Source organism: Rhodotorula graminis, assembly GCF_001329695.1.
Source record: "Rhodotorula graminis WP1 unplaced genomic scaffold RHOBAscaffold_6, whole genome shotgun sequence".
NCBI lineage: Eukaryota > Fungi > Basidiomycota > Microbotryomycetes > Sporidiobolales > Sporidiobolaceae > Rhodotorula > Rhodotorula graminis.
The window spans coordinates 175,321-200,217 of NW_017264933.1; the positions used below are offsets into that span (position 1 = coordinate 175,321).

A 24,897-nucleotide genomic window follows, 5' to 3' on the forward strand; every position below is an offset into this window, starting at 1 on the left:
CACGCATCCTCGCTACTTGGCTCCCGCCGCCGCCGCCACGAGCGCCACCTTCTCGCCCAACACGGCCGGCCAGTGCATCAGGCTCGCGAGCGCCCTCAGGTCCTCCGAGTCGAGCAGGTCAATCGTGATCCTCGGCTGCAGGCGCAACGCTCGACGTGCGTCAGGGGCTGTCCGCGCTAGAGACAGAGAGAGGACGAGGGACGCACCGCGCCTTTGATATTGCGCTCGCTCGCGAGCGCCTTGACCACCTTGAAGAGCCGCTCGCCGAGCTTCTGCTTGACCTGCGCCGGCTCGAGCTGCTGCGCGTACAGCGAGTCGACGAACTGCTGCGCGTCGGCGAGGTCGACGTCCGAGGGCGGCGGCGCCGAGAGCGGGAAGGGCGACGCGAGGCGGAACGAGGGAAGGAGGGTGACGATGGTGGCGGCGGGGAGGGCCGCGAGCGCGACGAGGGACGAGGGCAGGTCAAGGTCGGGCTGTGCGGCAACGTTGACATCTGCGAGCACAGTCGCAGGATGTCAGGCGCGGCGGGACGAGAGAGAGGGGGACTGGCGAGGACGCACCTCCAGTCGACGCAGGCTCGTCGTCGGCCTCGAGCACGTCGAGCGCAGCCTCGACCTTGGCCCGCAGCGCCTCCTCGCTAAAGAGGCACAGCTTGCGCTCCTTTTTCGACAGCTGCAGGGCCGCGACAGAGTCAGTCGTGCGCGAGAGGCGGCGAGAACGACAAGATGAGGAGGATGAGCTCACGCCCTCGAACAGCTTGAGGACCTCGACGCGCTTGTTGTCGTCGGCGACGAGTTGTGCGACACCCGTTTCGAGGCGCTCCTGCTCGGACGGGGTGGTAGATGACAGGTTGGGCGAGGCGGGCGCCGAGTCGAGGATCGACGAGAAGTCGCGTGCTGATGGTGCGGTCGGCGAGCGCGAGGGCGTGCCGGCGGTCGAGGAAGACGTAGTCGAGGGGAAGCTCTGGCGAGGCGAGCGAGAAGGCTGTGGGGCGGCAAGAGGTGAGCGAGATACGCGAGCCGAGGAGAAGGAAGGGAAAGGTGAGGGCGCACCGTCGTCGCCAAGCTGTCCATGCCGCGCTGCACCTCGTCCATCCCGTCGTCCGCCGCACCTCCCGCTCCACCTGCGCTGAGCCGCTGCGTGCGCGCGCCCTTGGGCTCAAACACGCACACCGTGATCCTCCTCCCGGCCACCTCGGTCCCGTTCATCGCCGACATCGCCCGGCGCGCCATGTCCTCGTCGGCGAACGACACGAAGCCGAACTCCTTCGACCGGTGAGGCGGCGCCGGGTCGGTCTGGACCCGTGCCGACGTGATGGTGCCGTACGGCGAGAAGAGCGAGGTGAGGTCGGCGGTCGAGAGGGACGGGTGGAGCGACTTGACGAAGAGGTTGCCTGTACATCGCGATCGAGCGGAAGCACGTACGTCAGTCACGCTGAAAGAAGAGCACGACAGACGAACAAGGGAAAGATGGCGACGCACAGGGATACACGACATCCGCCGTCGAGCGCCGTGGCATGACGCTCACCGCGACAGGCGACGACGCACCGCCCTCGTTGCTCCACCTCGACGCCGTCGACGAGCTCGACACGTTTCTGGTCATCGGTCGCGACGCCGTACCGCTTGGCGACGCTGAGCCCACCGCCGTCGCCGCACCGAGCCCGGTCGGGTACGCCCTCGGGGACGTGCTCGCCGACGCTGCTGCCGCCGGGCTCGCCCACCGCGACGCCGAGGGAGACCCGCCGCGGCCGCCGAGCGAGGCCCTCGCCGGCGTGTGCGCGCCGCTCGTGCGCCCGCCGGCCGAAGCGCGACCGGCGCGCTTGGGCTCGAACACCTGGACGGCGATGTTCTGGCCCTCGACCTCGAGGAAGTGGAGCCCTCGCTCGGCGTCGACGGCGTGCTGCTCGTCGTAGAACGTGACGAGCGCGTGGCCTTTGAACCGGGGCGGCTCGCCCGGATGCGGCGACGGCGAGTACAGGAGCGTGGCCGAGTAGAGCGGGCCGAACGGGCGTGCGAGGTCGAAGAGTTTGGAAGCGGTGAAGGACGGCGGGAGCTGCTTGATGATGCGGGGCGTCGCGAGAGGCCGAGGGTCGCTCTCGGCCGAGGAGGGGGAGGAGAGGGACAGGGCGAGGGTCGCGGCGGACGCGTCGGGGAGGCGCTGGCCGTTGCAGGTCGCGTAGGCCTTTTCGGCGCGCTCGAGCGACTCGAACTCGACTGTTGGCGCGAGAGCTGGGTCAGCGAGGGTGCCTCGAGGAGGAGGACGGGGAGGGAGGAGGAGGAGGAGGACGGGGAGGGAGGAGGAGGAGGAGGAGGAGGAGGAGGGTGCGCACTCTTAACCTGGTCGCGGAGGATGCGCAGCTTGCAGCACGACTTGAGGAGCTCTGCTACGCTCGCGTCGGTCGTAGTCGCAGGCACGCCCGAGAACCAGAGAACCGGGGTCGAGAGGTGTGGGTTGGTTGGACGAGGAGGCGGTGCGGGCTCTGTCGACATGGCGAGACGCGGGCGCTGCTGCACGGTGCGAGTCGATATCAGTGAGGCGCAGGGTCACCGTGCACCGTGTACGAGCTCACCTGGCCGAGTCTGGGTGCGGGGAGAAGGTGCCTCCACCTCATCGCCGCTCTCCTCCTCGCCGACTCGGGCTTGTTCTCGAACCGCCTCGGGGGCGCGTGCGCTCACTCTCGGCTCGAAAGCTCAATGCAACAAAGGCAGCGACTGTGGGCAGCGTTGCACTCGTCTTATGGCCAAGCCCGCCCTCGCACCCTCACCGCGCCGCCTCAGCCTCGTCCTCGGCGCGCATCTCGGCCATGAGCTTCTCGCGCTCCTTTTGTCGCAGGCGAGCGAGTATCGAGTCCTCGTCCGAGGCGGTCGTCGAGGACGGGGCTGCGAAAGACTGCGAGAGAGACGGCGAGAGTGGGTCAGGGGCCGGCACGGAGAGAGGGAGAGGGAGAGAGGGGAGACGCACAGGTGCTGAAGCAGAGGGAGGAGAGGGCGGTCGCGGTGCCGTCGATGCAGGCTTGGGCGCCTGGCCGAGCGCGGCCGGCGGCGAGCCCGCGGCCCAGTCGACGTCAAAGTCGGCCCACACGCCCTGCGGGTCCGCCTCCTTGCCCCTCACGACGCGCACGGCCGCACTCAGCGTCCGGAACGCGACGACGCCCGAGCCGTGCTTGCCCTTGGCCGTTCCCGCGGCGGCGGCGAGCGTCTTGGCCGAAAGGACGACCGAGTCGATGTCGGGCCGCAGTGGGGCGAGGGCGCCGGCGAGGAAGGCCTCGACGGCGTCGGGCGTCGTCAAAGTCGGGTGTCGTGCCTTGAGCCACTTGACCTTGAGCGTCTTGTCGAGCGGGCCGAGGTCGACGACGGGCGCCGCGCCGCCGTTTGTCGCGCCCGCACTCCTCGCCCTCGCGTCCTCCTCCTCCTTGGCCCGCCTCAAGACCTCGTCCTCGCGGTCCTTGCCCTCCTTGGCCGCCTGCCCCGCTCGCGCCTCGCGCAATCGCCGCCCCTCCTCCTTGAGCCGCTCGAGCTCCTGCCGTTTGCGCCCCGCGAGGTCCTTCTCGCCCGCCTTGAACCGCTTGAACGCCTGCTCACGCTCCTCGAGGTCCTCGGCGAGCTGTTTGCGCTTCGAGTCGAGCGCGGCAAAGCGCTGCTTGCGCGCGTTGGCGGCGGCGAGCTTGGTGTCGAACACGGCGCGCTTTGTCGGGTCCGAGAGGAGGTCGGCGGCGAGGGTGAGCTCGTGGAAGAGGGCGGCGGCGGTCGGGTTGTCCGGGTTCTGCGAGCGTGTGAGAGTGGGCTGTCAGTCACCGAGGAAGTGGGAGTTGGACAGCGGGAGAGGGGGACGCACGCGGTCGGGGTGGACCTTGAGGGATTTTTGGCGGTAGGCCTTGCGGATCTCGGCCGATGTGGCGGTCGACTCGATGCCGAGGAGAGCGTAGTAGTCGACGTCGTCGCTCATGGTCGGCGGGCGAGGCGAGGTGGGTGGGGCGGTCGAGAGGGAGGCGGGTGAGTGGGGCGAGGTCGAGAGGTGGGGACAGGTCGAGGGGGTTCGACGACGCGCTAGAGGGGTGCAGCAGGTACAGAAGACTGTACCGGGCGAGCAAAGCGAGTCCCTCAACGGTGCGAGTGGCGAGTTGGAGGATGAAAGCGACTTCATCTGCTCGTCGTCGTGGTTGTTCCCCTTGTCCTCTCTCACCCTCGACCCGCTCTAAGATGCTCGCCCGCACTGTCATCCGTGCTGCCCGCCCTGCCCTGGCCCGCGCAGCCGTCCGCCCCGCCCAGCTCGCCCTCCACCGCGCCGCCCTCCCTCTCGCTCGCCCCTTCTCCACCACCTTCGCCCGCTTCGAGCCCTGTCAGTCCCTCCTCTGCTCGTACACGCGACCGTGCACTGACCACCCTCGCACCACCCGTAGCCGCCCTCAGCACCAAGCTCGGCGAGGAGCTCAACTTTGAAACCGAGTCGGGCGACGCCGCCGCAGAGCCCGAGTTCCTCCAGGCCTTCAAGGCCGAGGGCGTGTGGCAGGTGCGTCCTCGTCCACTCTCACTCTACTGTCGCACCGTCGCTGACCCGGGCCCCTTCCCCCCGCAGGTCGTCGACGAGGCTGGCTCAGACGAGATTCAGCTCACGCGCTCGTTTGGCAACGAGAGGTGCGTCCCACACGGCCATTCTCCTCTCTCGAACGACCGCGCAACTGACACCGGTTCCACCCGCAGCATCCGCATGATCTTCTCCATCTCGGACCTCGACGCCGAGCAGGAGGTGCCCGAGGCGTTCGCCGAGGAGGGCGCCGACGCTGGCTCGGGCGGCCTCGGCGAGGAGGCTGCAGCCGACGGCCCTTCTGAGCAGAATTTCCCCGTCGAGACGAGCATCACCATCACCAAGTCGACCGGCGGCGCCCTCACCATCGACGCCATCGCGCAGGGTGCGTCCCACACCTCGTCTCTCCAGTCGGGCCGCGTGACTCGAGCCGCCCTTACTTACTCGCCCTGACGCTCGCAGACGGCCTCTTTACGATCAGCAACATCGCGTACTACCCGGACGCCGACGTCGCGCTCGGCATGACGTCCGAGGACGACTGGAAGCGCCAGGGTCTCTACATGGGCCCGGCGGTGCGTCCCTCTCTCTCTCCCAGATCGCGTTCAAGACGTCCTGACGAGCTCGACCTCGCGCACTCGCAGTTCGACAACCTCGACGAGGGCGTCCAGACCGAGTTCGAGGCGTACCTCGAGGAGCGGGGGATCAACTCGGCGCTCGCGCTCTTCATCCCGGACCTCGCCGAGTGGAAGGAGCAGAAGTGCGTCGCTCGCCTCTCTCTTTCCCCCGTTCCCTGTCACTGACGAAGCTGCTCGCGCGCAGGGAGTACGTGCGCTGGCTCGACGGCACCAAGTCGTTCCTCGAGAAGTGAGCGAGGTGGCCTCCTCGTCTCTCGCTCTCGGACTCGGCGCTGTCATTTGTACCAGAACTGCTCTCAACTCGCACACCCTTTTGCCACTGAGTCGCCGACGCGTCGCACGAGAGCGAGAGAGCGAGAGCTTCAAACAAGGTTGGGTCCGGCGCGAGGTCTGCGCACCTCTTGCTCCTCCTCACCCACCCTAGTCCCTCGTTTCCACGACCTCCTACGCCTCTGTCGAGTGCACCCACACCCCAGCAGCGCACCAGCCGCCAGCCTCGCCCCTCGCTCGCCCCAGTCGAGCCAGCAAGCCGTCGCCTCAGACGCGTCGCGACCTCGCCCTCGCCCTCGCGTGCGCCGTGCAGCCACCGCCCTAGGCGCCGCGCAGCCACCTCCACAAGCCCTTGAGCGCAATCAAGCACCCGCCAGACCACCGCCGCACCCGGTCCATCGCCCACTTCGCCCGCCTCGACCGCCCTCTCAACAAGGACGCGCGCCGGCCCCCCGCATTCCGCCTTGCGTCGCTCAACCTCTCTCACCGTCTCGCCCTCGTCCACCACCGCACCCTCGAGACCCCACCTCGTACGCGCCTCGCCCCGACCTCGTCCACCTCGTGCACGTCCCCCCTCCCTCGACACATGTCCGCACAACACGGGCCCGCCCCGCCGCAGACCGCGGCAGGTTCGGCCTCGCGTCCGCAGCGCCCGGCGCCTAGCGCGCCCCAGGCGCAGCAGCAGAGGAGGGAGGGTGGGCGCACGACGGGAGGAGCAGGCGAGCCGCAGCAGAGGAGGCACACGCGAGAAGAGCCGGCCATGGTTGGACCGTGGCGGATCGGGAGGACGGTCGGCGAGGGCTCGTCCGGTGCGCCCTCTTCCTCTTCCCATTCTCGCGCGCACGACCCTGACATGCCACGGGCGAAACAGGACGCGTCAAGCTCGCCAAGCACAAGGTGACGGGCCAGTACGCCGCCGTCAAGATCGTGCCCAAGCCGCGCAGGCAGAACCAGGAGAAGGCCGACAAGGTGCGTCCCCGCCCTCACCTCTGCACCCTCCCGTCCGTCCTCTCACTGACCTGGTCGACGGCGTGCGCAGATGCTCCTCGGGATCGAGCGCGAGATCGTCATCATGAAGCTCATCGAGCACCCGAACGTCCTGCGCCTCCTCGACGTGTGGGAGACGGGCTCTGAGCTGTGCGTCCACTCTCTCTCTCCTTTCGTCGACGAGGTCTCCCGACGACGGACACGAGACTGACCCAGACACGGACGAGCGCCGCAGGTACCTCATCATGGAGTACGTCGAGGGCGGCGAGCTGTTCGACTACCTCGTGCGCAAGAAGCGCCTGCACGCCGACGAGGCGCGCCACTACTTCCAGCAGATCATCTCGGGCGTCGACTACTGCCACCGGTTCAACATCTGCCACCGCGACCTCAAGCCCGAGAACCTGCTGCTCGACTCGGAGAAGAACATCAAGATCGCCGACTTTGGCATGGCCGCCCTCGAGCGCGAGGGCAAGCTCCTCGAGACGAGCTGCGGCAGCCCGCACTATGCTAGTCCCGAGATCGTCGCCGTGCGTCCACCCCTCCCTCCCTCGTCCTCGTCTTCGTCCTCGTGCAGGGACCCCTCATTGACTCGCCTCTCGTTCGCGTACGCTCGCAGGGTTCGACCTACCACGGCTCATCGTCCGACATCTGGTCGTGCGGCATCATCCTGTACGCGCTCCTCACGGGCGTCCTCCCGTTCGACCACAGCGACATCCGCACCCTGCTCGCCCTCGTCAAGCGCGGCGAGTACTACATGCCGCCCGAGCTCCCGACCGACGCCCAGGACCTCCTGCGCCGCATGCTCGTCGTCGACCCGGAGCGCCGCCTCAAAATGGAGGACATCCGCGCCCACCCGTGGGTGACGCGCCAGGCGCCGCGCCTCATCTACGGCCAGGAGCCGCCGCCGCCGCCCGACGTGCGCCAGATTGCGCGCCCGGTCGGCAACCGCGACGAGATCGACCCCGAGATCCTGACCAACCTCAAGACGCTGTGGCAGGGCGCCGACGAGGGCGAGATCGTCCAGGAGCTCTTGTCGCCCAAGTGCGTCCCCTCCCCTTCCCCCCTTCTCTCCTCTCGACGGACTCGCCCTGACCCTTTCCCTGTCTTTCTCGCGCACAGCAAAACGTGGGAGAAGGTCTTCTACTGCCTCCTGTACCGCTACCGCACGCGCAACCTCGAGAACTTCAACATGGAGGAGGAGGAAATCCGCAAGCCTCGTCGCACCGCCGGTGCGTCCTCGCGTTTCTCCCTTTCGCCCCGTCTCATACTCGCAGCGAACCATGCCTGACTCTCGCTCGCTCCCACCGTGCAGAGAAGCGCCAGCACGTCGTCAACGCCGGCGCCGTCGCGTCCCGGACCCGCCGCTCGCGCACGTCCATCTCCAACATCGCCGCCGTCGCTGCGCCGTCGGCGAGCAAGCGCGCCAAGGCCAGCTCGCCGCCACCGCCTGTCGTCACTCGCCCCGCACCGCCCGTCCCGACCAACTCGGCGCGCAGCACGGCGACCGTGACGACCGTCTCGGCGCCCGTCGCGAGCGGCTCGTCCTCGACGCCGGCGGGCTCGCCTGCGCCTCGCGGCCCTCGCCCGTTGCCGAACGCTCCCGGTCGCGACGTCGCGGGCACGCCCGTCGCCGCTGCGAGGGTGCCGGCGATCCAGCTGCAGGAGGCGACGCCGGACCACTCGGGCCTCGGGCTCGTCGCGCCGGGCAGCGCCGCCGCTGGGCGCCGGCACTCGGGCTCCGAGTGGGAGAGCGCCCCGCCGTCGCCGTCGCCCAACGCCGTCTCGTCGTTCGCGTCGGCGGCCGACGACAGCGGCGCGTCGTCGTCGTCGCCGCGCTCGTCCGGCGGCGCGCCCGTCCTCCCGATCCACATCCCGCAAACGGGCGACGCCGCCATGCAGCAGTTCTTCCACGACATCGTCGGGCAGCTGCACACGATCTCGCTGCGCAACTCGCTCCCGCCGACCCCGTCGCCGTCGCCGGCGGGCACGTACATCTCGAGCTTCCTCGACGGCGGCAGCGCCTCGGTCGTCTCGACGGCGCCGACGACGCCTGCCCTGCCTGCGTCGTCGGGCGGCGGCGGCAACGGCGGCAACGGCGGCGAGGGCGACAACTCGCGGTTCGAGGACGCCGAGGACGACGAGAGCGACGTCGGTATGGCGTTCACGTCCGAGTACGGCATGGCCTCGAGCGGCCTCGACCTGTTCCGCACGGGCACGCCCGTGTCGTCGATCGGCTCGTCGAGCTACCGCGCCGGCAGCCCCGTCCTGTCGGTCGGCGGCGCCTCGTCGTCGCACCGCCGCTCGGCCGACGTCACCTCGATCGGCGCGTCGGGTACGGCGCCTCTCGCTCGGCCGCGCATCAGCGTCCGGGCCTCGTCGCGCGAGAACGGCGGCGGCGGCCCGGCCGGCATGGGCAACACGAGCCCGCAGCGCCCGCCGTCGCGCCAGACGGCGTCGTACGCGAGCTACGCGACGACGAGCACGAGCGCCGACAAGGAGAACAGCCACGCGCGGTTCTCGGCGTCGAGCGGCAACGGCGGCGGCGCGGCGACCAACGCCGGCCTCGGCCTGTCGTACCCTCGAGGCGGCGCACCGCCACCTCTCGCGCCCCGGCCGGGCCAGGGCGGCAAGCCCGTCCTCGGTAAGGAGCAGCACCAACGCCCGGCGCTCGCGGCGCGCAACGACGGCGCCACCGCCAGGCCCGACACCATTTTCGGCGACTACGAGATGGTCGAACGGCCGAGCCTCGACGAGCAGATGATCGCCGACATGATGCAGCCTCGCCTCAAGAAGAAGAAGCGTGCGTCGACCTCGTCCTCTTCCCCTCTTTGTCGGCGTCGAACCGTCTCGCGCTCGGCGAGGACCGCCTGCGGCGAGTCTGACTAACCTCGTCTTTGCGCGCGCAGCCACGGTCTCGTTCGCGCCGATCCCGTCGTCTCGTTCGGGCGCCAACGACCCCACGAGCCCGAAGCAGAGCTGGTTCGCGGGCCTCTTCAACTGGAAGTCGCTCGTGCGTCCCCCCTTCCCTCTTCTTCTTCGCTCTCGCCGTCGGACTCGCACTGACCCTCTCTTGCCTCTCCTCCTTCGCAGAGCTACACGCTCATGTCGACCGACTACGCGCACCCGACGAGGCTCGAGTGCAAGCGCCTGCTCGAGTCGATCGGCGTCTCGGTCGTCGTCCAAAATTCCGAGGGCATGGCTCTGCTCAAGTGCCGCATCACCGAGCGCCGAGGTGCGTCTCTCGTTCGCCCACTGTCGTCGCACGTGTCCCCCGAGCTCACGTTGTCGTCGCACCCGCAGAGTCGTCGTCGGTCGGCCCCGCCAAGTCGGCCAAGTTCCGGGTCGAGTTCAGCTCGCACACCGGGTCGACCTCGTCGTCGCCCCAGCTCGGCAGCCAGCCGCCCAACCCGTCGTCGTCGTCGACGCCGTCGGCGAGCGCGCACGAGCTGCGCCAGCAGTACCCGACGGTCGTCACGCTCGTCATGGAGAAGGGCGCGCACTCGACGTTCAAGGCGACGTACAACCGCCTGCGGCACCGGTGGGTGCTCGACGACCCGCGGTCGCAGGGCAGCAACGCGCTCGTCAACGCCGTGAGGCTCATCCCGAGCCCGATGCCGTCGCCGCACCTCGGCGGGCCCAGGTCGCCCATGCTCGCCTGAGCGTCTCCCTCCCTCTTTCTCCCCGATCTCTCTCTCTCTCCGTGTCTCTCCTCTCGCGCATCTGCCTTGCCTATACCACGCCATCTACGCCACATCCACCTCATCGTGTCGCCCTCGCCCGCATCCTACCTCATCGCCTTCTCAACTTCGCCTTTTCGTCTCTCGTCGGTCGTCCTCTCTTTCTTCCCTCCCCTTGCACAGCTCTCCTCTCTTTCGCGTCTCGCTCTCTCTTGCAGTAGGAGCCGTCTATCTCGTCTTTCTCGTGCAAGGTACTCGCCGTCGTCGACGTCGTCATTCCGGCTCGCTCGGGCAGACGAGAGACAGAGAGAGCCCCGCAGCCGGGTCTCGGACGGCGGAGCGAGGACAGAAGAAGAGACGGGGAGCGCTCGAGCGAGCGAACGTGCGTGCAGGCGAGCGAGCCGGAAGGTCCGGCGGAGTGCCAAGCGAGAAACAGGAGGAGGAAGAGGTGCGTGCGATCCGGAAAGCTGGGCGAGGGGGGCAGGGACTGCGGCACAATCAGGTGGTCGGTGTTTCGGAAGGCGGTTCAGCGCGCACGCGGAGGGTTGCGAGGGCGAGGGCGAGCGGCAGAGAGAGCGTGGGCGGCATCACCGTTTTCGAACCGGACTTGGCCTCGACGACGCCCTCGAGACGAGCTCGGCTTGAGCCTACCAGGTCCAGCTCGCACAGGACCAGACGCCAGCACCCGCGCAACCCTCAGCCGAGAGCGCCCCGTCTCGGTCATCACGACCAGCTTCCCCTCGTCGTCGCCCTCGGTCTTGGAGCCTCGCCGCCTCCTCCTCGCCCTCCTCGACACCGCCCACGAGCCCGCCTTGTGTGCGCACACGGCCATGTCGACCCCGGCCAGCCCCGTCGTCGTCGCCTCGCCTGCGCCCGCCGTCGCGCCCGCCGTGCCAGGATCGGCCGACGCGCGCAATCCCCTCACCCTGCCCCACCTCGCCTCGCCCTCGGCTGCTCCTTCTCACGACTCGAGCACGACCGACTCGGCGCCTCTCACCCCTCACTCGGTCGCCGCCCAGTCGCCCGCGCCCTCGGACGGCGGCAGCGCCAACCCGCACTCGCGCTCGTCGACCCTCAACACCGTCACCGACTCGTCCTTGTCCGACACCAACACGGGCACCTGGACCCCGAGCGACAACGGCAGCCGCTCGGGCCTGTCGTCCCGCAAGGCGTCGAGCGTCGGCCTCGGCGTCTTTGACCACGACCGCGACCGCCGACCGAGCGAGGCCACGACCGCCTCGACCCCCGCCGCGTCCGACGCCGACAGCACCTACTCGGGCGCGTCGACGACCGACACGACCCGCGGTCCGGGCCACCCGCACCTCAACCAGGGCCACCGCATCCAGCGCGTCAACTCGCACCACCGCAGCCTCGAGGAGCCGCCCTCGGCCGACGACGACGCCGACCCTGGCCCGCCCGACCACTCGCGCCTGCGCGCCGCCGCCGAGGGCCTCCCCGGTCCCGACTCGCGAGGCGTCGGTTACCGCGCCGGCTCGTTCCGCGGCGAGTCGCCGTCGTCGCAGGCCCACTCGCCGTCGATCGGCGCATCCGGCGCGACCACGCCCGGCGGCACGGCGACGCCGCCCCAGTTCATCTTTGCCAAGATCGGTGAGCGCAAGCGCGCCGCGTCGCACTCGAATCTGTTCTCCATGTCGCGCCAGTCGACCAAGCAGCACCACCCGGGCCCGCTCCACGACCTGCGCCGGTTCCTCAACGACCACCTGCACCACGGCAAATCGGGCTCTGGCGGCAGCGACAAGTCGTCGCGCGCCGCGAGCATGTCGTCGCACGGCCACGGCAGCTCGTTCGGCCCGGGCAGCAGCCACGGCCCGAGCGCGAGTGGGTCCATGTTCGACCTCGGCGGGCCCGGCGGCGGCGACGCCGGCGGCACGGCCGGCTCGACGCCTCGCAGCGGCAAGTCGTCGCCTCGCAATGGCTCGCAGCCGGGCACGCCGTCGGGCGCGCGCACGCCCGTCGAGCGCGACTACACCGACACCCTGTACCACCCCGAGTACCACGGCCACGGGCGCCACTCGCCGCCGCTCGGCGAGGACCACGCGCACCTGTCGAAGAAGTACGGCAAGTGGGGCAAGGTCCTCGGCTCGGGCGCCGGCGGTACGGTGCGCCTCATCCGCCGAGGCAAGGACCACTCGGTGTTCGCCGTCAAGGAGTTCCGGGCAAGGCGAGCCGGCGAGACGGAGCGCGAGTACGTCAAGAAGGTGACGGCCGAGTTCTGCGTGCGTCCCTCGTCTCTCTCTCTCTGTGCGTCCGACGACGAGGATCTGACTCGCCGCCTTCGTCGCACAGATTGGCTCGACGCTGCACCACCCGAACATCATCCAGACGGTCGACATCATCTCGGACCACGGCCACTACTACGAGGTCATGCAGTACGCCGAGTTTGACCTGTTCTCGATCGTCATGTCGGGCAAGATGTCGCGCCCCGAGATCTACTGCGTCTTCAAGCAGATTGTCGACGGCGTCGACTACCTGCACTCGATGGGCCTCGCGCACCGCGACCTCAAGCTCGACAACTGCGTCATGACGCCCGACAACACGGTCAAGCTCATCGACTTTGGCACGGCCGTCGTCTTCCGGTACCCGGACCAGAAGCCGACCAAGGCGTCGGGCGTCGTCGGCTCGGACCCGTACCTCGCGCCCGAGGTGATAGGCAAGAAGGACTACGACCCTCGCCTCACCGACGTGTGGTCCGTCGCCATCATCTTCTGCTGCATGGTCCTGCGCCGCTTCCCGTGGAAGCTCCCCGACACCAAATCGGACGCGTCGTACCGCCTCTACGTCTCGTCGCACCCGGAGCTGTGCCGCGCCCCGTCGTCGCCCAACGCTTTTATCGGCGGCAAGCCGTTGCCGTCGCGCGCGTCGACGTTCGACCCGGCCTCGCGCACGTCGACCAAGTCGGGCTCGAGCACGCCCGCCGAGTCGGCGTTCAACACGGCCCTCGCCGGCGCCAACGTCGAGACGGCGCACGACCGCCGCAAGGACTATGCGCACCTGTCGATCACGCAGCTCGACCGCGTCGAGTCGCCGTCGTCCATCTCGCAGCCGTCGCCGGCCCTGTCGGCCACCGGCCGCGACGACGCCCTCGCCGGCTCGGTCGGCTCGCTCCGCATCGACGAGGAGGAGTCGGGCGGCACGGTTGGCTCGGCGCTGCACCGCACGCCGTCGCGCGAGAGCGCCGCGACCGCCGTCGACCAGGAGGGTGCGAGCACGATGCTGGGCCGGCCCCGAGCGGCGAGCTCGGCGACGCGCCCGCGCACCGCCGACGGCCCGCCGCCGTCGTCGTCGGCCTTCTTCAACGCGGCGTCGCAGGCGCAGCAGGCGCCGGCCGGCTCGTCGGCGTCGTCGACGACGTCCGGGACGGGCGCCGGCGGGCGCGGCCGCAGCGACTCGGTCGCGTCGAACGCGACGTGGACGACGGGCGCCGCCGACTCGATCTTCCGCCTGTTGCCTCGCGAGACGCGGTCGTGCCTGACGCGCATGCTCACGATCGAGCCGAGCATCCGGTGCACGCTCGCCGACCTGCTGCGCGGCGGCGAGGGCGACGACATTGACGAGCGCCGGCGCGACGACTGGCTCACGAGCCTCAAGCCGTGCATCTACGACAAGGGCGCCATGCCGACCGACAAGGACAGCTACCACCAGCACATCAAGATCCGTGCGTCTTCCTCTCGCCCCTCCTTTTCCCTTTCCTCGCGCACAAACTCACCCCCTCTCCTTGCTCTCCCTGCAGCTGCCGACAACAGCAAGATGCCTCGGCAGAAGAAGTAGCGCTCGTCGACAGCGCCTCTTTCCGTCGCCTCGTTCCGCCGTCCCGTCCCCACTCCTCTTTCTCGGACCCGTCCTCCTCTTTCGCCCGCCCCCTCGTCGCCGCTATTTCGGCCGATCCTTTCCCCTCCCCCTTTCGCCCTCTGTCTGTGCGCCGAGCCTCCCCATCCCTGTTTGTATCGACTAGCAAGACGATGCGCGTGTGCGGCGACGAAGGAGGAAGACCGAGTCGAGCTGTTGACGAGAAGAAGACCGAGGAACGTAGCCTGTGTTGGACTGAAACTAAAGAGCCGTAGAACGTCTCACTCGACGTGCCCGTGAGCTGGCGAAAGCGCAAGCCGAGAGTTGGCGGGTCGAGGAGGCGAACGTGGGGCTGAGCCGCAACCCTCTCGCTTCTCGCCCCTCGAGGAGCTCTTGCGACTGCCTGCCAGCTTCGAGCAGTGCATCTACTCGCCGCCACACCTGTGCGCCGCACCGCCAACCCAGTCCCGTCCCGCCTCGCGTCTACATCAGCTCGCCGTCTCAACCGAGCCCCTCGACCTGCGCCAGCCTTCTAGTGCAGCAGTAAGCCTTTTACCTCCCCAAAGTACCCTCTAGAGCGTGCTACTGACCCGACCCTACCCGCAGGACCGCCGGCCGCCCACCTCTCCCTCCTCCTCCGCCCCCCGCCCCGACTCGCCATGGCCCTGTCGCTCTACCACGTCCCGCTCGCGGGCTATTTCGCCCTCATCGCCAGCCTCGCCGTCAAGGTGGCGCCTGCCTTTGCGCCCAAGCGGCTCAACCGCCCCGCCGTCGCGTTCCTCGTCATCGCCTTCGTCTCGCTCGGCTTCACCTGGTCGTACATGTTCGCCTACTTCCGCCTGTCGTTCAACGAGTCGGCCCTGCGCCACGGCACCCTCCCGGCCCTGTACTCGACGCACGACTGGCTCGCCGACGTGTCGCTGTTCCACGAGGCGTGGCACTACGTGTGCGACGGCACCCGCAGGTGGTGGTGGTCGCAGCAGCTGTGCCTGTGGACGACGGGCCCGCTCACGCTCCTCTTCATGGCCGACGGTGCGTCCTCCTTTCGGTTCTGCGACTCTCGAAGGGGGGACAGGGCAGGGCGCGACGGAAACTGACTCTCGTCTTGCCCTCTCGCGCAGGCAACAAGTACGGCGTCAAGCACCTGTGGGCGTACATGCTCCTCGGCCAGGTCGTCGCCATCAGCTTCGCCCAGTCGCTGTGGGCCGCAGCCGTCGTCGTCGCCGCGTCGTCGTACACGCGCGCCACTGCGGACGCCTCGACGCCTGTGCGCCCTCGTCCTCGCCAGAGCCAAATCACGGTCGGCGTCATGGTCGCCATCGTCATCGCGACGACGAGCGTCGTCTTTGTGCCGCGCACCCTCACGTCGACGATGCCCCTGTTCCTGCCCAACCTCGTCCTCATGCACGCCGTCCTCGTCATCCCGTTCGTCCCCGCCATCGCCAAGCGCGACTGGGTCGTCTCGCCGCGCCTGTCGCGCTTCTACCTCAACGGCGCCTTTATCTCGCTGCGGTTCCGCGCGCCGCTCCTCATGGAGCTCCTCGGCAAGGACCAGCCGTTCTCGCTCGAGGGCGTGCGCGACCGGCTGCCGCAGCTCCTCGTGCGGCAGTGGGACACGCTCAACGAGCACCCGGCGCAGGCGAGCATCTCGTGGGACGTCGTGTTTGCGAGCGTGTCGGCGCTCGCGTACCTCGCGTGGTCGTCGCGCGCGCGCGCGGCGGGCGTGCACGAGGGCGAGCAGGTGGCGTGGCCGATCCTGGCGCTCATGGCGCTCGCGACGCCGCTCGTGGGCATCTCGACGAGCGTGTCGGTCGGGCTCGCGATCCGCGAGGGCAAGCGCGAGGCGAGGGAGGACGCAGTGGCCAAGCTGGACAAGGCGAGGCGCGAGCAGGCCGTGCGCGAGCTCCAGGGGCTCGGCAAGAAGGACGAGTAGCCGGGTGCAACGACGAGCTCGATGATGTCGTCCGACTGCACGCGCTCGCTGGGTCTGAAAGCGCAAGAGAGAGAGGACTGGTCCAGGTCGCGAAAGTTGGTCTCGACGCGAAGGGGGGCGCGTCGGTCGCTCCCCTCGCAACCTCCACAGCCCTCGGGTACCGCGTGAACGCGCTTGAACAAGCTCTCAGTACGCTCAAGAGACGTGTCCGCCTGTTCTAGACTTTGTGCGTCCCCTCCTCGTCCTCATCGCCCTCGTCCCCTCGCGACCGACGTGCGCCGACGTGAAGGGCACCCGGCACCGCTCTTGCGGGTCGCCGAGTTGGTCCACAGGGCTCTATGCGGACCTGCACTGACCTGCATGCCTCTCCTCCCTGTCCCTGCGCCACAGTCGAGCCTCGCCGTCCCGCGTGATCAACCTCGCGCGAGCTTCCTTCGCCTCATCAGCTCCAACGAGCGAGCGCTCCGACCAGGACTGAGCAGCAGTCGAGCCAACACTCAAGAGCTCCAGGGCGCCAACCTGAGCGCAACGGCAAGGTGCGCCCGCCTTGCCCTGCCCTCCTCCCTCTCGAGTCGACGCCGGCTCACTCTCCCACTCCTCGCAAAAGCGCACCGCATCGAACGACAAGCTCGAGTCGACCAAGATGGCAAGCTCGCAGTACCAGGACACGGGCGTGTCATACCCGAACCCCAAGTGCGTCCGCCTCCCCCCCTCGTTCGTCGACAGGACCGCTCTCTGACCCCGCCCTCCTCACGCAGCGTCCAGGGCAACCCGTACATCTAGTGCGCACCCCCTGCCTCTCTCGCTCCTCCTCCTCCGTCGAGCCTGGCTGACTCGCCCTTGCCCGTCCCCCCCTCGCAGCCTCGCCGTGTACTCGTCCGTGCCCGTTTACGAGATGATGGTCCGAGGAATCGGCGTCATGCGGCGCCGGGTCGACAGCTGGCTCAACGCGACCCAGATCCTCAAGGTCGCAGGCGTCGACAAGGGCAAGCGCACCAAGATCCTCGAGAAGGACATCGCCCAGGGCGTCCACGAGAAGGTCCAGGGCGGGTACGGCCGGTACCAGGGCACTTGGTGCGTCCCCCTCGCGCCCGCTCTCGACCTCGTGCCTCCTCCTGACATACTTGCACCCACAGGATCCCGTTCGAGCGCGCTGTCGAGCTCGCCAACGCGTTCGGCGTCTCGCACCTGCTCGCCCCCCTCTTCGACTACACGGCTCCTCCTCCTCCCGCCTCGCTCGGCGGCGCCGCCCCTCCTCCCGCCATCGTCAACCCGTACGGTCCTCCTCCGCCGCCTCAGCTCCCGCCGCCGCCGTCCCTCCAGCAGCAGCAGCAGCAGCAGCACCACCTGCCGTCGCCCCAACCTCGCGCTCAGGACGCCTCCGCCATCCTCCACCACGCTCGCCAGCAGGGGCTCCTCCCCGAGCAGCATGATCACTCGATGCTCCCGCCACCGCCGCCCAACCTCAAGCGTGCGGGCGACTCGCTCGACCAGGACGAGATGAAGCGGGCGCGGCTCGAGGCGGTCAACGGGTTCCGCAACGGCAACGGCTACGCCGCCTCGCCTCTACCGGCACCTCCAGTACCCGCACCTCTTCCGCCCAAGCCGCTCAGCAACTTCCGCACGACGCTCAAGCTGTCGTCCAAGGCGCCGTTCGACCCGGCGACCCTCGACCAGGCCGTCCTCGAGCGCGACCGCACGGCGCTCAAGTCGATCTTCGCGATGGAGCCCGAGCAGCCTGTCGGAGGTGGCCCGGCTCTCGTGCCCGACCTGTCGACCGTGTTCCCGCCCGACCTCGACGTCGACACGCCGATCGACGAGAACCTCCACACGGCGCTGCACTGGGCCGCCGCCCTCGCGCGCGTGTCGCTCGTGCGTGCCCTCGTCGCGTACGGCGCCGACGCTCACCGCGGCAACAACGCGGGCGAGACGCCCTTGATCCGCGCCGTCCTCGTCACCAACAACTCGGACCAAGACTCGTTCCTGCGCCTCCTCGAGGTGCTCGCGCCCGCGCTCCGCACGGTCGACGACATCGGCCGCTCGGTCCTGCATCATGCCGCCCTCGTCGCTGGCGTCAAGGGCCGCGCCGCGAGCGCACGCTACTACATGGAGGCCGTGCTCGAGTTTGTCGCGACGCGCGAGGGCGGCCGCTTCAAGGACCTCGTGGACGCGCAGGACGCGTACGGCGACACGGCGCTCAACATTGCGGCGAGGATCGGCAACCGCACGCTCGTGCGCATGCTCCTCGACGTCGGCGCCGACAAGCTCAAGGCGAACAAGCTTGGGCTGCGGCCGACCGACTTTGGCGTCGAGGACCCTGTGCGTCCCTCTTTCTCTCCTCGTCCTCGACTATCCCTGCACGATCCTGACGATACTCGTTTGTGTGTGCAGGAGCTCGCCGTCAACGCCGCCGAGGAGACGCTCCACGCGCTGCAACACGCCGACTCGCCCTCGTCCTCGTCCGTCCCTGTCCAGGCGTCGAGCGACGTCCTGCGCACCCTGTCCGAGACCCTGTCGTCCCTGTCGTCGTCGTTCGACGCCGAGCTCCAGGTCAAGGCCGACGAGCTCGCCGCCAAGAAGGAGCACCTGCGCGCCGTCGCCGCCGAGCTCGCCGACGCTCGCGGCGCCCTGTCGCATTGGCGCGCCGAGGCGGCCCTCACCGACGAGGCGGCGCAGCGATCGCAGAACCTCGCGCGCGCGATCGACGACGAGGACTCGTTCGACTGGACGGGCCGCACCGAGATTGACGGGCAGCCGGCGTCGCAGCTCGCCGGCCCCGGGTTCGCGTACCGCGGGCCCGAGAGCACGCTCCGCAACCTGCCGAGCGGCATGAGCATCGAGTTTGACGCCGACCCGGCGCTGCCCGACCTCGACGACCCCGAGGGCGTCTCGGGCGAGTCGCTCGTGTTCCTCCTGCGGCTCCAGGCGTGGTACGAGCGCGTCGAGGGTCTCACCAAGCAGCGCGTCGAGCGGCTCGAGGGCGGCAACGGCGAGCTCGAGGCCAAGCTGCGTCGCATCGTCGCCGGGTGCTGCGGCGTCGACGAGGAGCAGGTCGACGGCATGCTCGAGGGCCTCGTGCGCTCTCTCGAGGCGTGCGTCCCACCTCTCTCTTTCCTCCTCCCTTCTCTCGCATCGTCGCGGCGTACTGACTCTGTTGTTATGCCCCTCGTCGCAGTGACCCGTCGGCGATGGACCTCCCTCGAGTCGCGGCATTCCTCAGCCGGGTCAAGGACGGCTCGCTGGCATGAAGGACGGGGCCGAGAGAGAGAGGAGTCAGTGCGGTTCCTGGTTGTACTCTGTCTTTGCGATCTAGCTGTATCTACGCGCTGCGGCGCTTCCCTCCCTTGCCGCGCCCGGACCTCCCTCTCTCGTCGACGCCCTCGTCCTCGCCCTGGCCCCCCTCGCGCGTCGCTGTATCTATTTCTCTCTCTCTGTGCCTCTCTCTCTGCCTCGGCTCTCAGCTCGACAGCTCTCGGCGCGAGCTCGCAGTGCTGCGGCAGAGGTCAAAAGTACAGGCTACATGACGACGCAGCTCAACTCTGGCCCGCCCGCATCTGCGTGAAACTCCTTCGTGTCGCTGTTTCGGCCGTCGCAGAAGAGTGAGCTCGCGAGGAAGGAGGACAGGGAGGGAGAGCGTGAGAAGAGGGGGACGCACATGACGAGGTCCGTCTGGGCGATCTTGCCCTCGTACACCTTGCAGACGGCGATCGCCGAGCAGTGGATCTCTTCGTGGTCGTGCTTGCCCTTGGATCCAGGCGGGTGCGCCTCCTTGGCGACGACGTCGTACACGAGCGCGACGGCGGCGGCGTGCATGTCCCTGCGGGCGGGAATGAGCTCGTCAGTGGCGCGCTCCTCGAGCCAGAGTGAGAGCCGAGGACGTACGAGGTGCCGTCCATGTCCATGAGGTGGCTGCGCAGCCGCACCTTGAGGCTCTGCGACGGGAAAGCGAGGTGGTCAAGACGGGGTCCGCGAGGAGGACGGGGAGCGGGCGCGGCGACGTACCGAGAAGCGTCGGCGAAAGCGGGCCATCTCCGAGAGGAGCTTGTCCATGCCCATCTCGCGGGTGTTGACCCTGTGCTCGTAGCCGTCGACGTGGTACAGGCGCGGGACGATGTCGCGGCGGAGGACGTCCATGGGGACGCCCGGGGTGGTGAGGAGGAGCTGGGTGGCGAGCTCGCACAGGTGGATCGGGTCCTTGATGGTCGGGAGCGAGTACTGGGGGTCGTCAAAGTGTGGGTGGTGCTTGTGGTGGGCGTGCGAGTGCGAGTGCGAGTGCGAGGTGGACGACGAGGGGTGCGAGCTGTTCGAGGTGGACGAGCGCGACAGGGCGTGGTGGAGGGACGAGGGCCCGAACTTGACCCTGCTCTTGCTCGACGAGGCGGGCGAGGCGGTCGAGGCCGAGGTCGAGGGCGACGCGAGGGTCGAGGACGAGGCCGAGCGGGTCGAGGTGTCGGAGCTCTGCGTGTTGATGGGGACGAGTTGGCGGCCGGCTCGAGCCTTGTCGTCTGCGTCTTGCGAGGTGTTGGACGACATGGACATGGCGGCCTTGGTGTTGGTCGAGGAGGAGTGGGAGGAAGCTGATGGGGAGGGAGGTGGGGAAAGGGCGAGGTGGAGTGGGCGCGGCACTGGGGCTGGCGGTGGCGGTTCGAGTGAGCTGGCTAGAGGTGCTTGGCTGTCTCTGTAGCCAGTCTGGGTGTGTGGGTCGAGTTGGACGAACGAGGGCCGACGCTCGTCTCGCTCCTGCCGCCCACCCAACGGGGCCTCGCGCCCCGATGAAGGTGCGCCCTTGCCTCTATCTTCCTCGCAGAGCCTCACTGACCCTTGCCCTGCCCGTGCAGATCCTCGCGCCGCGGTGTGGCTGCACCATCTGCTCTCGCTCCTCGTCGTCGTCCGACTCGCCCCACTTGGTCGTCTACCCGCCCTCGACAGCCCCGATCAAGCACGCCAAACCCACCACGCACCAACAGGAGCACTCTCGACCACCGCAAGCTCACCTTCAACCCGTCCCGTCCACCTCCGCCCTCCCCTTCACTCCGCCAACCTCGGTCCGCCTCCCGAACGAGCTCATCCGCCGCATCCTCGTCCTCGCCCGCCCGCCGACCACGGCCAAGCCCGCCGTGTGGAACGCCTGGACCCGTATCCCGCTCGTCCACTCGCGCTGGCAGCCCGTCGCCCGCGAGGCCAACGCCGAGGTCGTCGTCGTCCGCTCGACCCGCCAGCTCGTGCGCCTCATCCGCGCCCTCGACAACGCCTGGCTCGGCGGCAACGTCGTCGAGCTCGTGTTCGACATCAAGGAGACGCGCAGCGGCGCCGCACCAGCGCCCCTCGCTCCCGACGACGACGCGAGCTCGACTAGTGCGGTCCTCGCGACGGGCGAGGGCGCGCCGCCGACCAGCATCATCGTCTCGTCGACCACGTGCTCCCTCCTCGTCGACCTCTTTAAGCGGTGCGGCGCGACCGTCACGACGGTGCGCTGGCGCGGCTTCGGCGACCCGGACGTCGCGCGCCTCTCGCCCGTGTTCCGCAACCACCTCGCCAACCTCGCCGTCTTCGAGTACTCGCCGTGCGACTCGTCTCACCCGCCGACGGCCGACAACGTCCTCGGTCGCCGCCTCGCATCGCTCAAGGAGCTCGTCCTGCGCCCGTCGGCGCGCGTGTTCGCGCCGCTGGTCTATACGCCGAGCGTCTTTCTCAACACGCTCCTCGTCCTCGCGCAGGGCCTCGTCGACCTCCTGAAGGTCGACGACACGAGCGTGAGGGCAGGGGCCACGCTCGAGAGCGTCGCGCGCGCCGCCGACACCGGCGTCACCGAGGGCCTCGCGACGCTCACGGTCCACTCGCTCCTCGTCCAACCCCGCGCCCTCTTCGGCCTCGTCGTCCCCTCCTTCTTGACCTTGCGCCACCTCGCCCTCTCGTCGATCGTCATCGACGGCTCGCCCCGCACGTTCATCGCGGCCCTCATCATCGTCGCCGGCACGCTCGAGTCGTTCGAGTGGACCGACGCGCCGATCATCGGGCGCGCAGGCGGGCTCGAGCCCAGCCTCTCGCACGAGGAGTACTGGGACATCATCGGCCGGCTCAAGAACGTCCGTCCCGCGTTTCCCTCCTCTCTCGACTGCACGGACCCTCCTGACCCTCACTTTCGCCTCCCTCGAGCAGGTTCGCCAGCTCAGCCTCTCCGGCACCCAGGTCTTTGCCTCGTCGCCGCACAAGGCGCGCTTCACCCTCCCGCCAAAGCTCGAGCAGCTCACGATCGGGTCGTGCGACGACGAGGTCGACGTCGCCGGGATCGAGTGGTGGCTCGAGCGCGTCGACGAGCTGTGCACCGTCAGGGACCCGCCGCAGGAGGACGCAGAGGAGTACACGGCGGCAGAAGAAGAGGAGGACGAGGACGAGCCCGACGCAGAGGGCGACGGCGAGCTCGACTCGGCGGGCTTTCTCGGCGAGGAGGACGAGCTGCCGCCGGTTGACGAGCTGGGCGAGCCGACCGACGGCGCGTGTACGCCCTCTGCCGGCTCACCCTCCTCGCCGCCGTCGGGCGATGACGTCGGCGCAGCAGGCGAGCCGGCACCCGCCGACGACGACCTCGACCTCGACTCGGCCAACGCCGCTCCCCTCGCGCACCTCACGCCGGCCTCGAGCCCTGCCTCGTCGCCTTCGCCGGCTCCTTCGCCAGCACTGCCGTCGGGCCCGCCCTCGTCGCCACCTCGGCCGCCTCGTTCGCACGACCTCGCCGCCGCCGACGACCCTCCCGCCGGCCGTTCCACCTCCAAGCGCGCCGCCCGCCGCCGCCGCCGCCTCTCGTGGGCGCACCCTCCCCTCCCTCCCTCCGGCATCGCCCCTCAGCTCTCGCACCTCACCCTCTGCACCGCCCCCTCGCCTCTGCGCGACAACCCGGCGCTCGGCGACAGGGTCGACGCGCTCGTGCGCGACCGAGGCGTCGCCGTCGAGTGGCATTACCTCATCGTCGTCGTCCTCGAGGCGCTCGAGCTCACGAGGGAGCTCAGGAGGGACATGAGCGAGGTCGACGACGAGTGGGCCTGAGCGCGGGCGAAGGGAGCAGGTCGTCGGGTGTTTCGTGTCTCTTTCGCGTCCCTTGTTTGTGCCCTCTGTACCGCCCCGACTCTCCTTCCCGCTTTGTCGTTGTTCCCCTTTCACGTCCTTGCCAGCCTCCTTCCGTCGCTTGTCCTCGTCGCCTGCAACCTCGTTTCACGTCTTCTCCTTTCTCTCGCCTCTTCGAGCTGCGCCTCTCTCTCGAGTTCTCCTGCAAAAAGGGACACGAGTACATACTGCGCGTTCCAGCCGCATGCAGCATGTCCGAGAGACTGAGAGAAAAACGAGGGGAAAGGGGTCCGAGAGCGCGATCCTCCTCACAGTGCGAGCGCGGCGACGATGGCGACGACGCCTGCAAGCCCGCCCACGACCGCCGTCCTCCCTGCGCCACTGCTCCCGCTCGCCGACGACGGCTGCGCCCCTGCAGCAGCAGACGACGCCGCGCTCGACGCGCTCGACCGTGCCGCGTTCGAGGCGGACGAGGCGGCGCTCACGGCCGACGACGTGAGCGAGTCGATGGCCGAGGTTGCGCTTGCCGCGACGGACGACGCGGCGGACGAGAGGGTCGAGTTGGACAGGTCGAGCGTCGGGAGAACCTCGGTGCAGAACGATTTGAAGCCTGTGGGCAGGCTCTCGTCAGGAGCGCGCACTCGTGAGACAACGGTGCACGAGTGAGGAAGGCTGGCGCACGGAAAGAGCTCTCGGTCGGGCCTTTGCCGTAGACGGGCGCGCATGCTTCGAGCTGCGTCAGGACGTCGGTTCCGCACGCGCAAGTGGCGACCTCGGTCTCGTCGCTCAGGTTCGAGCAGTTCTGCAGAGAGGAAAGCGGACAGTCAGTCGCTGTGTCGCTGCACACGGCAAGAGAGGAAAGGCGAGGTGCGCACCTGCAGCGAGGTGATCCAGTCGTTGCATTCTGTCGTCGTGTTGCCAGCGAGCACCATCTGCGCGATGTCGAGCAGGCCTTCGACCGCCTGCGTCGACGAGTCGGACAAGCTCTGCCGCTTGACGCGACCGAGGGCGCCGTGAGCAGAGGCGCAGACTGTCGGCCGAGGCGAACAGGGTCAGCGAGGCGCGACTTGGGAAGGTCGCGAGGGGGGTCCGTGCCACACCAGAGGCAGCGAGCGCAAGCACGACGACAGCGGCGCGGACCATGGGGGTGCTTCGAACGCGTGTGGGTGTGGTGTGCGGTGGAAGGTAAAGAGCGCGAACGAGCAGCAGCCAGCCTCGTCTGCGGAATCGGCGCCGGAAGAGGCAGGACGGGGAACAAGGGGGCGAGGCCTCGTTCCCGCGTCTGTCGCTCGTCCGGCTGCGTGCTGCAGCTCGTCCTGGAGAGCGACTCGAGCCTGCCGAGCTGCTGAGGGAGCGTGCGCTTCAGGGCGAGTGCCGAACACCGGGCGAGTCGGCGTCCACGCCTCGCAAACGTGGGGGACAGCGCGCCCGTGATTGCTCGGAGATACTGTACGCAGCGGAGCGGACCGCTTGGCGACGAAGGCAAGCCGTCGTTCTGCGCGCACCGCTGAGAGCTGGCGAGCGGTATCGGCAGCATGCGGGGCGGGAAAAGCGGGGACGGCGTCGCGTTGCAAGGAGGGAGCGCTCGTCGTGCACGCAGCGGCCGGCTTCTTCGAGCATGGAGCGGCGAGCGCAGCGACGAGAAGCTGTGGAACATAGCTTGCGAGGAGCTAGAACGCTAACGAACCAGACAGAAGCGCAATCGCTCGCAGATAGTGACCTTCCCAAGTGCAGAACAGGCGAGGACGGTCGGTTATACGTACTGACGTCGTCTGCTCGCAACTCGTTCGACTCGCACAGGTCTTCTTCTGCCCCGGGGAACGACGAGGGCCGGCTCGACGCCGTACTCTGAGCTTGCAGAGTGAGCGAGTCGAGCCTCACGAACGCACGGACAGCAGCGTCTTCTCTCTCAGCCACAGTCTCTGCAGAGCCGCTCGCTTCGACGACTGTGACCCATCGTACGCCCATCCCTGCACGGTGCAGCGCCTGTGAGCGAGCCGGG

At 68.9% G+C, this 24,897-nt stretch overlaps 10 protein-coding genes across 10 annotated transcripts; 7 read left to right on the forward strand and 3 right to left on the reverse strand.

The window, feature by feature from the left end:
• Positions 1-3,660: 3,660 nt before the first annotated feature.
• RHOBADRAFT_14551 (uncharacterized protein) lies at positions 3,661-3,945 on the reverse strand (the record flags this gene model as incomplete). Its single annotated transcript, XM_018412210.1, has 2 exons — positions 3,661-3,762; positions 3,835-3,945. Coding segments are annotated over 2 exons (213 nt in total), but the record flags the coding sequence as incomplete, so codon positions are not given.
• A 254-nt stretch (positions 3,946-4,199) lies between these two features.
• On the forward strand, positions 4,200-5,482 carry RHOBADRAFT_53179 (uncharacterized protein; the record flags this gene model as incomplete). The annotated part of the gene is made up of 7 exons (XM_018416711.1): positions 4,200-4,338; positions 4,400-4,509; positions 4,576-4,634; positions 4,701-4,909; positions 4,987-5,096; positions 5,166-5,281; positions 5,344-5,482. The coding sequence occupies 7 exons, from the start codon at positions 4,200-4,202 to the stop codon at positions 5,390-5,392; spliced, it is 792 nt and encodes a 263-aa protein (XP_018271211.1). The 3' UTR covers positions 5,393-5,482.
• A 707-nt stretch (positions 5,483-6,189) lies between these two features.
• RHOBADRAFT_14281 (uncharacterized protein) lies at positions 6,190-7,704 on the forward strand (the record flags this gene model as incomplete). Its single annotated transcript, XM_018412194.1, has 5 exons — positions 6,190-6,238; positions 6,301-6,398; positions 6,469-6,566; positions 6,652-6,943; positions 7,033-7,704. The coding sequence occupies 5 exons, from the start codon at positions 6,190-6,192 to the stop codon at positions 7,702-7,704; spliced, it is 1,209 nt and encodes a 402-aa protein (XP_018271212.1).
• A 1,878-nt stretch (positions 7,705-9,582) lies between these two features.
• RHOBADRAFT_64921 (uncharacterized protein) lies at positions 9,583-10,161 on the forward strand (the record flags this gene model as incomplete). The annotated part of the gene is made up of 2 exons (XM_018418613.1): positions 9,583-9,648; positions 9,717-10,161. Coding segments are annotated over exons 1-2 (331 nt in total), but the record flags the coding sequence as incomplete, so codon positions are not given.
• A 1,433-nt stretch (positions 10,162-11,594) lies between these two features.
• Positions 11,595-14,184, forward strand: RHOBADRAFT_36013 (uncharacterized protein). Its single transcript, XM_018413322.1, has 4 exons — positions 11,595-12,330; positions 12,401-12,907; positions 13,245-13,769; positions 13,845-14,184. Exons 1-3 carry the CDS (start codon positions 11,743-11,745, stop codon positions 13,584-13,586), a joined length of 1,437 nt encoding a protein of 478 aa, XP_018271214.1. The 5' UTR covers positions 11,595-11,742; the 3' UTR covers positions 13,587-13,769; positions 13,845-14,184.
• A 375-nt stretch (positions 14,185-14,559) lies between these two features.
• On the forward strand, positions 14,560-15,833 carry RHOBADRAFT_43653 (uncharacterized protein; the record flags this gene model as incomplete). Its single annotated transcript, XM_018414260.1, has 2 exons — positions 14,560-14,932; positions 15,022-15,833. 2 exons carry the CDS (start codon positions 14,560-14,562, stop codon positions 15,831-15,833), a joined length of 1,185 nt encoding a protein of 394 aa, XP_018271215.1.
• Positions 15,834-15,995: 162 nt separating this feature from the next.
• On the forward strand, positions 15,996-19,178 carry RHOBADRAFT_26475 (uncharacterized protein). The gene is made up of 8 exons (XM_018412746.1): positions 15,996-16,059; positions 16,224-16,369; positions 16,441-16,526; positions 16,592-16,615; positions 16,695-16,907; positions 16,970-18,152; positions 18,225-18,925; positions 19,009-19,178. Exons 3-8 carry the CDS (start codon positions 16,477-16,479, stop codon positions 19,079-19,081), a joined length of 2,244 nt encoding a protein of 747 aa, XP_018271216.1. The 5' UTR covers positions 15,996-16,059; positions 16,224-16,369; positions 16,441-16,476; the 3' UTR covers positions 19,082-19,178.
• Positions 19,179-19,319: 141 nt separating this feature from the next.
• RHOBADRAFT_66347 (uncharacterized protein) lies at positions 19,320-19,875 on the reverse strand (the record flags this gene model as incomplete). The annotated part of the gene is made up of 4 exons (XM_018418947.1): positions 19,320-19,410; positions 19,489-19,650; positions 19,716-19,765; positions 19,836-19,875. Coding segments are annotated over 4 exons (342 nt in total), but the record flags the coding sequence as incomplete, so codon positions are not given.
• Positions 19,876-20,605: 730 nt separating this feature from the next.
• On the forward strand, positions 20,606-22,877 carry RHOBADRAFT_43656 (uncharacterized protein; the record flags this gene model as incomplete). The annotated part of the gene is made up of 3 exons (XM_018414261.1): positions 20,606-20,611; positions 20,672-21,919; positions 21,993-22,877. The coding sequence occupies 3 exons, from the start codon at positions 20,606-20,608 to the stop codon at positions 22,875-22,877; spliced, it is 2,139 nt and encodes a 712-aa protein (XP_018271218.1).
• A 231-nt stretch (positions 22,878-23,108) lies between these two features.
• On the reverse strand, positions 23,109-24,071 carry RHOBADRAFT_66348 (uncharacterized protein). Its single transcript, XM_018418948.1, has 4 exons — positions 23,996-24,071; positions 23,771-23,925; positions 23,577-23,697; positions 23,109-23,505 (listed from the first exon to the last, which is right to left on the reverse strand). The coding sequence occupies exons 1-4, from the start codon at positions 24,036-24,038 to the stop codon at positions 23,204-23,206; spliced, it is 621 nt and encodes a 206-aa protein (XP_018271219.1). The 5' UTR covers positions 24,039-24,071; the 3' UTR covers positions 23,109-23,203.
• Between the last annotated feature and the right edge of the window lie 826 nt (positions 24,072-24,897).